The sequence below is a fragment of the Diabrotica undecimpunctata genome, unplaced genomic scaffold (genome assembly GCF_040954645.1).
Source record: "Diabrotica undecimpunctata isolate CICGRU unplaced genomic scaffold, icDiaUnde3 ctg00000781.1, whole genome shotgun sequence".
Classification (NCBI taxonomy): Eukaryota; Metazoa; Arthropoda; class Insecta; order Coleoptera; family Chrysomelidae; genus Diabrotica; species Diabrotica undecimpunctata.
Window position 1 is genome coordinate 2,753 of NW_027312041.1, and position 10,407 is coordinate 13,159.

At 41.4% G+C, this 10,407-nt stretch overlaps 1 protein-coding gene across 1 annotated transcript; it reads right to left on the reverse strand.

The window, feature by feature from the left end:
- Positions 1 to 9,083: 9,083 nt before the first annotated feature.
- LOC140431460 (uncharacterized) lies at positions 9,084 to 10,148 on the reverse strand. The gene has a single exon (XM_072519385.1). The coding sequence runs from the start codon at positions 10,146 to 10,148 to the stop codon at positions 9,084 to 9,086; it is 1,065 nt and encodes a 354-aa protein (XP_072375486.1).
- Between the last annotated feature and the right edge of the window lie 259 nt (positions 10,149 to 10,407).

Consider the following 10,407-nt stretch of genomic DNA (forward strand, 5'->3'; position numbering starts at 1 on the left):
CTCTCTCGACAATCTTAAATTTGAATTGTCTCTAATACATTCTCGACGCCTACGTTTAGGTGACACAGTTTCTGTATCATTCTTTGTTTTGTTTGTATAGCTACGATCATTTGATTCACACATTTCTTCTACAATAAGTTCACTGTTTATGTTGACTTCAGGATGCACTCCCAGTTCTGCAACACCAGTGTCACCTTCTACAGCAACATTACCCATTACAGCAAGCAATCTTTTCTCTACATCACTTAGAGGTAATGCTGTAGAAGGCCCACCCCCAGTACCTTCATACTGCAAACGCAATTTTGCTGCTTTGGCCTTGGTTTTCGATTTCCAATCAGTCAATTCCTAAAAATATCACACAATATTTAGAATAATTTTAAAATAAACAGATATCACCAACTTACTCTCCTCCATTCGGCTGTAGTTTTTTCTCCAAAACCCAAACCATTCAGACGATTGGCAATAGTTTGCCACATGGCGTGACCTTTGGATTTGCCAGCGGCCCCGTTATAAATTTATTTGTAATTATTTCGGAGTTTTTTTCCACCATACTAACCAATAACTCCGAGTGGTCTGCTCTCACTTTCAGTTTATTCATTTTATTTTTAAAGAAATTTTTTTATCAATTTTAATTATTGGTTGTTATACGATAACGATATACGATGCGATGTTTACATATAACAAATCTCTAACTCTAACCTACATTTTTAACGCTTTTACCGTTTAGTTGTATCTAAGGAATAAAACACTCTATGCACAAGGCCACGTCACACTTAATAATACACATTGTGGTACTTCTTTTCTGAACACCCCTTTTACTGCATTCATTACAACGGTGCGAAGTTATCTTCTGTGGTAAGTGGTCTTCATACTACCACAGAGGTCCACGTTTCTTTCTGCTAGTGAATTTACTCATTAATTGGTCGGCTATTGTACTTCTAAAGTGCAAATGACTGATCGGTTTTTTTTTTTCGAGGACATTTTACCTTTACTCTTTCTTTATACAGAACAAAGGAATTTACAATCGAAGCATTTATAAAGTAGTAAAAAAGCTTCATCCACCATCGTCCACTTTTCTATGTAATACTGTAGGCTGCTGTTCTTTGGTCGAAACGATCAACATCCATGAATTTATTATATTCTACAATTGATACTACATTATCTTTTCCGCCAGCATATTAATCTGTTGAACTTGTCCATTTTCACTGGCTAAGTTCATATTACAATGCCAGACTAGAGTCAAGCTCAACAGGGTCTTCTTTCCCCGCTGATTTTTCCAAGCCCGTTCCCTTGGCAGTGGTTTCGCTAGATAGTGGGTAGGGACAGTGGGAATCTCGTTAATCCATTCATGCGCGTCACTAATTAGATGACGAGGCATTTGGCTATCAGAGTGGAGCCATAACCTCTTTTATTATGCAGGCCGGGCGATGCCCGGTTGGGTGGCTACGTTCATCACGCAGCCAAACCCCCGTCATCCGAAAACCGACCCTCTCCTGCTGGTCTGTTCCTCCCCGTTCCGATCCAGGAAGTAACAGACCAGCAGAGTATGGCCCGATGTTTGGCCAGAATTATCTAACGAGCCGACCGTCCCCCCTGTCGTATGAACCAACGCCACACGGTAAAGTGGGCTTGGAAAAATGATAGCCAGCAGCCAATACGGGCTGCTAAAAAGTTTAAAAATAGTAAATAGTAAAAAAATCTAAAATAGTAGAAAAGGACGACACAGACCTAAAGGACGATACAGAACATTTACGCTGTCAAGTTGATAAAACCCTAACTAGACGAACGTAGGGCCCACGATAGGAAGAAGCCGATATGTGATATTCGAAGCGTAATTATCATAAGTTATTCATGTTAGGACCTCATGAAATAACTATGAATATGGATGCCACCCATGATTGCCTTTGTGATAAGGTTGCGGACGTCAAACCTTGAAAGGTTAAAAATTCTCAGGACACGAGAATTTGATTGACACCAAGTTCCGCGAGCACCAACGATTAGAGGTGCCATGCAAATTTGTTTCCCTGGATATCGGGTCTGCATGGTCTGAAGGAATCGAGGCTCTGTGTACAGTGCTGTTTATTCGCAGCAGCTGTACTTAGGGTCAGGACCCTCCCAGCTGACGGCAAGGTCTACGACAATTACCTGCTCATCAAGATGTGCGACAAGGTCAGGTATCTTCAGAGTCCCATCTGCGCATCTGATACGCGGCTCAACCTCGCAAGTCCACCCTTTCTTTTCCACTGCCTTTCGCAAACACGTAACGAGCGGTCATGTCTCTTTATGCGATTCCAGTGTGATGCGGGGCATTTTTGAAGTACATGACTTAGGCTCTCGTTACGTTCGCATCCCTTTCGGCACCGTCTTTCGTGAGGTGGATTTGAAGGGATGCCTCTCGTTGGTAAGAGATTTCCTCGCAGTTGAATAGCCTTAACGAAGTCTCTCCCCGACCAGTAGGGCGGTGGATTGCTTATCCAGGCTGAGCTTTCGGAGTGTGAAGAGCCCTGGCGAAGCCCGTTACCACTATAGCCGTCCTCAAGCTTCTGACTCAATTCACGTGCGATGTATGCTGAATTGCTGCCGATGTTGCTGTCCATTTAAGGATTTTCTCCCAGAGACGGGACATATATGGTAGACTGAGGGTTATGTACGACGTATCAGTAGCTGAGGATCTCAGTTTCGTCAGTCTCCGTCTCATAATAGCCGGGACGTGCATGGCCATAGCCATGACGCTCAGGCCACCCTCTTTGGTGGGAGCATGAATATAGGCATGAGCGCACGTACGATTGAGGGACAGAAACTTCCGAACGGCTATACGGACAGACCTGTCAAAGCCCTTCAACGCTTTCATAGTGATGGTGGGACTCTGCAACTTATCGATGTATCTCGGGAGCAAGTAGGTCTTCAGAACCAGCAGCTTTTGTGCTGGTTTCAGCCCCGCTCGCTGTATGCGATCGAGCTGTGTCTGCAGCTCGCTGAAGGCCACCCTGGTCTGTCCTAAGGCATTATACCTTCGGCCTAGGTATCCAACCAGCTCACTCGGTTGCAGCTGCCGAATCCTGTCGTTACCGACGGAAAAGAGGGAGCGAGGTTACGCAGTAAGAGAGCTTATTACCACGGTTAACATTAACCGTAATAGCGGCACTCTTACCAGCGTTTATCGACATCCCTCTTTTCTCAAAGAATTCGACGGCTGTCCGAAGCTGTTTGGTACCATCCTTGGCTGATTCGGATAGCAGGATTAAATCATCGGCGTAACCCAACACCGAGATCTTCCTGCCATCTGCAATAGGAAGGCCAGGCCCGCCCTGCCTCGAGCTTGCATATCAGCTCGTCGACCACCATATTGAAGAGGTAGGGCGACAAGGGATCTCCCTGTTTGACGCCTCTACACATCTCGATGGAGTTCGTGAACTTGCTCCCCGACAGCGACCCTCGTACGGCAATTCAGGTACGAGTCCGCCACATACCGCTTAAATGTAGCGTCTAACCCGAAGCGAGTCATAGCCCGTTCAATTGATCGTTCGAGTTCGAGTGAAACCGTGTCGAAAGCTTTTCGTAGATCGATGGATATAATATTATATGGACGAAGGCCTCTTCTTCGTTCTTTGATTACCGCTTGAAGAGTCAGATTGTTTAATAGGACGCCATCTACCTGCCGAAAGCCTCTCTGAAGCTCGTGGAAATCTAGCACCGCAAGCCTCTTCCCAAGCAAGCGATGCAACACCCTGACCCAAAACCGAAGAAATGGTTATCGGACGCCAGTTACCTACCTCCGATGGATCGCCGCCCTTTGGTATCAAGTGTGGTCCTGCAATCCCTCAATACTTCTGGGGTGACTCCATAATGGAGCATGGTATTATAGACTAGAACCAATTTCTGAATGGGTACCTAACGCAGCTCTCTGATCTTAAGTAGGTCAGGACCTGCTGCATTAGACTTCATGGTTTGTAAGGCCCCGAGGATTTCCGCTTCTGTTACAGCATAGCTGATCAGTAGCGGGTCCTTCTGATCAGAAATTGGTTCATCGTCTGTTGCGATCTTGATGAAAAGATCTTCCGATATTCCCTTTCCACTGCCTTGATCTGTGGGTGCACATCGCTGCCAAAGAGAGGCTTGTCATCTATGATCGCCCGAGCCAGAGCGGATCTATCGGTATGGTATCGTGTTTGGGTCAAACGGTATAGTTGAGCCCTTTGATGTCGCCTATTTTCAATAGCCGGGGCGTTAGAAGCTTTCGATTTGCGTGAATTTGGCTGCACTTGTTGTTTCCTACCCGCTTCCCGGCACTCGCAGTTATACTGACGGTGATATACTCATTTAACAATAACCTGACTCCCTCTCGATGTCGCTCAGCGTTTGCGTATTGAGTATATCTGAAAATCGCTTGCTCTTCATTCGACCATCCGGTCTTGGTGTTATAATACTCTCTCATGTAAGAGGCAATCGTCTCACGGTTTCGCAACGGAACGGCTCGTCAACTTCGGGGTTCGGCACATCAGCGGACAGTGGGGTGTCGCTGCTCCGACCGGCGTTGTTGAGCCCGGGGGACGAGAGGGTGTCCGATTCACCCTGAGCGGATATCCTCACCGGCGACGGTTCTCCTTCCGAAGAGGCATAGTTGGCGAAAGTCTCGTGTTGGAAGGTCCAGCGACGGGACTCGGGGACCGATTCCTACGTCGCTCTTTCTCCCCTGAGACTGTCGAGGAACTCCTTGTATTCGGTCTTCTTACGCGCGGACCGGATCTGTTCCTTCGTATTATCAGAATACGAAGGAACGACGAGGATGAGATCCTCGTCGGTGAATATGACCCGCCGACCCGGGATTCTCGTACTTCCTCTCGAGATCCCCGTTGTACTCATCAGAATGAGCTCGGCGCATGTGTTGGCGCACCCCAGCAAAAGACTTGAATGCGCGCCCACATATGCCGCAGACGTCGTCGTCCAGCTTGTCTGGGTCCTCGGCAGCGTAGCCTCCGTATGTGAATATCCATACCGGCCTGCGTGGCGAAGTTGGTACCACAGACACAGACGACCATCTCGTTCGATGGTTTGAGAGTAACTGGACGAGTAGGAAATAAAACTTACTCGCCTCTTAGATATTTGGGACCTACGTTACTCTAAAACTAAAGCTTCCAGGAAACTGGAAGGGTGTGTAGCCTTATAGGAGTTCGAAAAATCCGACTGGCTAGTAACTACACAGGTGCGCGGACTCAAGGGTCTGAAAACGACCGAAAGCTCGAATATGGCGCACACTACCAATCGGACACACCCTGTACAATCAGCAATCACTATTCGCAAATCGGAGTACGTGCTCTAAAAAGTGCCCGTATTTCCGATTCAACGAATATGGATTCCCAGCTCTACCAACGAGGAGGTTTGTACTAGGACGATTTTTGTGGTAAAGGTGAACACGACGTTCACCCAAACGCAATATAACTGAAGAGCCGCTTGAGGAGATTTGGAAGACTCTTCCGCACACTACTTCAGCCAATTACGTCTGGGCGAACGACGGGCCAAGCAAAAACCACAATTGCAGAGCCGATTAAGGGAGTCATAGTTACTCCCGCCGTTTACCAGCGCTTGCTTGAATTTCTTTGAACATTCAGAGCACTGGGCAGAAATCACATTGCACACTGTCACAGCCTTTTTACTAACGGTCTCTCCATTTGGTAACAGAAATTTTGTTGCATGTTACAAAGTCAATCTCCCCCATTGATATTGTTTTGTCCAATTTTAATGATTGTTTTGGGGAAAAATCTTCGATCGGCACGAATAGTTCCACCTCCAAATAATCCCCTTTCCTGAAGCATCTACATCAGGGATATTGTAAAAAACTGTCAAAATACAGACAATAACCCTTGTTGTATAATGGTTGTGCCAATATTAGAACTGCCCGTTCACCTAATGTATTTTCGCTAGCAGTTTGTTCTTCTTAATATACATCAAATGTGTATAAATAACCTTTGACGGAACAAGCTAATGTCCAAATTTTTAATCCCTTTCTTTACGGGTTTCATCGGCTTATATTGTTTGAGAGTTGTTCTACCTTTAAACGGAACCATACTTTTATTTATGGAAACTTGGTCCGTTGGGTGTGAATGCATTTGAAAAAACTTCACTGAAGTGATTTAACGTTGGTCTAACTTTATAGTTTGTCTAATTGGTCAGTCTCCCCGTGCTGGCATCGGTGTGTTATCATTTAAATGAATAAATCTTAATATTTTAATAAACCGCTTTACAGAAAACACTGGAGCTGTCCTTAAATTGCGAAAATTTGGGTCTTTAGACTAATATTTTCGTAACTGTGGTTCAGTGTTAAAATCCATTATTATGAGGATTCTAGGGATTGCAAAAAAATATGAACATCACGTTTACCATTAATTTATCAAAAAGACAAAGTTTCTTCTTCGCTTTCCAGAAGAGTACCCAGCTGAGTAGTTCGGATCGGCAGGGTAACAGCATTCGCAATGTTTCAGACAAAACTAGGGTCAGTGCACCAGTGAATGGACAAATAAGGGTATCCTGGAGTTTGGGTCATGAAATAAGCTTGGCGATTTTGATATATATGGCTAAAAATGCATACGTAGGTAGATTAAACTATTTTAAATCTTAAAAAAGTCAACAAAAGTTAATTCAGTGAATCTTAATATGTAATTTTCCAAGTATTTTATTAAAATTGCATAAAACTCCAGTAAGTGAACAGGTGTCTCTAATTACTGAACGATAGTAAGCCAGTGAATGACATATGAGTTTTATTGTCAAAATAGTAATTCTTATAATATCTATATCATGAGGTAGATATTAGTTTAGGTCAGACATAAATTAAAAATTTGCAATACTTATAATAATATAGTAAAGTCAACAACATATCTAACAGTTTCTATTCTAAAAGAATAGATATTAACATAAAAATAGAACGATGTTACAAATAACATAATACCTACTCTTTGATAGTCAGTCATCAAGAAAATAAAAATTACAAATTGTAAACATAAAAATAGCCATCAGAACCACCAACGCTAGGCTCTGGAATTTTCTTCACAATATTCTGATACTTATACCATATCTCATCTGTAACATTCGGCCATCTCCATTTGTGTTTCTTGCCTAGCTCTTGCTTCATAGTACTTACTTCATATTCTTCGTTCTCAATGGCTGTTACCAACCCAGGGTATTTTTTGTTTTGGTATTTGACTAACACGTAGTCCCCTTTGCCTATTTTAACAACTTCCTTTTTAAGTATTTTTAAGGGTTTTTCTTCCTTGACGCTTTCATCCGTTGTCCCAAAGCGCTTTCTTTTCGGTTTTGTTATTTCTATCTCTCACATCGCTAATGATATTTCTGATAGTTTTCTTCAGTTTTTTGTTAGAATCAATTTTCACTTTTGCGTCCTTCATTTTCATTTCCCTTTTCATTTTCTTCTCTTTAATTTCATTTTCTTTCTCTATCCTCTTCTGCTCTTTTTCGTATGGTACTCCACCCACTTGTTTGAAGTAATTGCAAAAGGAAATTTAGGCTGCACAGTCCTACGTTTCTTCAGTTGACCCTCTTGTTTTGGCCAATGCAAATGTTTTTTCCACAAATCATTTATATTGCTTCCTTTTTTATCGCCAATTACGTTTGATATAATATTAATTTTTTTCTCGCTGTGAAATTGGTTTTCTTCTCAAATGCTTCTTCGGTTTGAGAAATATCAAAATCCTTACTTAAAATCAGGACATTCTCAATAATCATTTCAAGTATTTCTTCACATATTAGTTTGCTTTCAATTCTGCCAATATAGGCGTCATTGACTGTATCTAGGATGAAATCATCATGTATTATCAGGTTATGGTTAATTTCAGTCTCTTTTTTGTTTAAAACGTTGTTCATTTTATCATTGGTATTACAGTTCACGTCAGTTTCGTTAGCAGTTTCAACCAAGGGATCTGTTAAGTATAATATATCATCAATTTGTACAGGTAAACTATTTATAAAGGTTTCGGAGAATACATCTATTGATTCATGGTAACTGTCATTTAAATTAGTAAATGTTTCCATTACAGGGGTATGTTCCTGTATATCTTCTGATGGATTCTTAATTTTTGCGCATACATCTTCAGCAGCTTGAATTTTACAAAATTTCCAAAAGCGATACATTTCGGCATCATTCTCGTTATCTTCTCGTTATCTTTCGAATTAAATTTCTTATTAAACCTCAATTATTTTGACTTGGTCCAAAAACTGTTCTACAACTTTTAAGCTCGATTGATACTCCTCGGGTGTCAATATATTGCATAAGTTGCATATAATAGTGGAGAGTGGTCCTCAGTGAGACAGTTTTTAGTCATTGGAGATTTTTTCACAACTCTTTCTATTTATATTGAAAATAAACAAATAATCCTGTAAATTGGTCTTTATTTTACAAAAAAACACAACAGAAATATATTTTGAACTTGAAACATAAGTCGTAAAAAAAATTCTTTTTGACGTTGCAAAGTGTCTCACTGTGTCCCACGGTGGTCCACACTGAGACGCACAGTGGTCCACAACGAGACATCGTTCATTGAACATGTAGTGCGCCAAAATTCACTTCGAACTGAACACAATTATTTTGCCTCTTTGTTTTTCCATATAACACTGGTACAGGGCCTCTTTGTTTTTCCATATAACACTGGTACAGGTAAAATCATCACTATATCTTGCGATAAAACACTAGCAACTTCAGGAAAATTTGGATAAAAGAACTTGTTCGATTTATTTTTTCTTCTCAGATAATTGATCTCATATTCGAAATCATCGGAAATGGGGGATGTATCGGCTTCGGTACCCGAAGTGGAGTTGAGGTTACACATTCTTGCACATTACTTACTGGTTTTACATCAAAATCATCTTCATTTGTTACATCACTGAGAATAAGGTCAGTGTCTGAGTCTCTGAATAATTTGAATCATCTTCATCGGTTGAGTCACAATTGTCCCTTTAGTGTCGGTTTTGGATGGATTTACAAGTCGTAGCAATAACAAGTTGGCCATGTTCCATCACTTCTCCTTCAATACACTCTACACCTCTTCCAGCAGGAACATTAACTTTCTTTTTCCTTATTTTTCTTGAAGGCTGGGTTTGCTTTCTCCTACTTTCTTCCAAATAGGTCTGCAATGTCTGAACCCACTCCAGACTGTTAGTGAATCATTATCAGACTGAAGGATTTTCATTGCAGAAGGAAGTCTCTTGATCACTTGATTCCTATCGAGAGGAAAAATTCCTGCTCCTCTAAAACCACTCATAATATTTTTGGAAATATTTTCAACACCAATATTGTCGAGGCATTTCTTTAGTAACCGTGGAAACTTATCCTTTGGAATGGTACCTCGGTTTTCGCTCTTCCACTCATCAAGAGTTTCATGCCACTTCATCTTCAAAGGCCGAAAAAAGGCCACATCGAGAGGTTGTGTTAACCCAGTACTATTAGCAGGGAGGAGAACAAATTTGATGTTCCTTTCTTTGCATTCTTCAATAATCCAAGGTGATATATGACTTGACAGGTTATCGCCAATCATTACTTTAATCAAATCATTGCGCAATTTCCTAAAATAAGGGAGAGCGACAGTGCGAAACCAGTCTTCAAATATTTCTAGATTAAACCAACCACTTTTGGATCGGTTATAAATTGTACCCTTAGGACCATTCTCCGTCCAAATGTTGTATAGATTTTCAGACTTGTAAACTATATAAAGTGGTAACATCGTTCCATCAGCAGTACCACTGAACATCACAGATGTGCTTGACTTACTGGTGTCAATAATTCTCTCAGGGTGTCTGCACCCTCGTCTAACTACAACCTTTTTCTTTCCTGGATCATCTGTGATGTTCGTCTCATCGTAGTTTAGAATTAGGTTTGCATCAACACCATCCAGAGTTACCTGGAGTTCATCAAAGTAATCATTTATAATATTTTCATCAATTATTGTCCTCGATCGCTTAACGATTTGGCAAAATTTATTTGCAAGAATTTGCTTATGCCTTTGCAAAAATGAAATTACAAATTCTTTACCAGGAAGGTTATTTTTGAATATTTTTACTGTCCTACCTGAACTATCAAGAAAACACTTAACGATCAGTCTAATATCATGAATTGCTAAGGGAAAGCCCGAGTCACCAGCCATGCACAAACATGTGTGCTAATTTAATTTGATCTTCCTCTGAGAGTTTGGCAAATGGTTTTCCAACCTGTCCTCTGTTTTGGCCACGAACCGCTCTGTTAATTGTTGATATACCAAATTTTGCAGATGCTTTTCGCATCGACAACCCATTATTTACTACTTCTGATACAGCTTCATCTAATTGGATTTGTGTGTAATCCTGTTATTTACGTGCACCAACTTTTCTTATGTACTTGCGCACCATATCTGAGCCTGAAAAAAA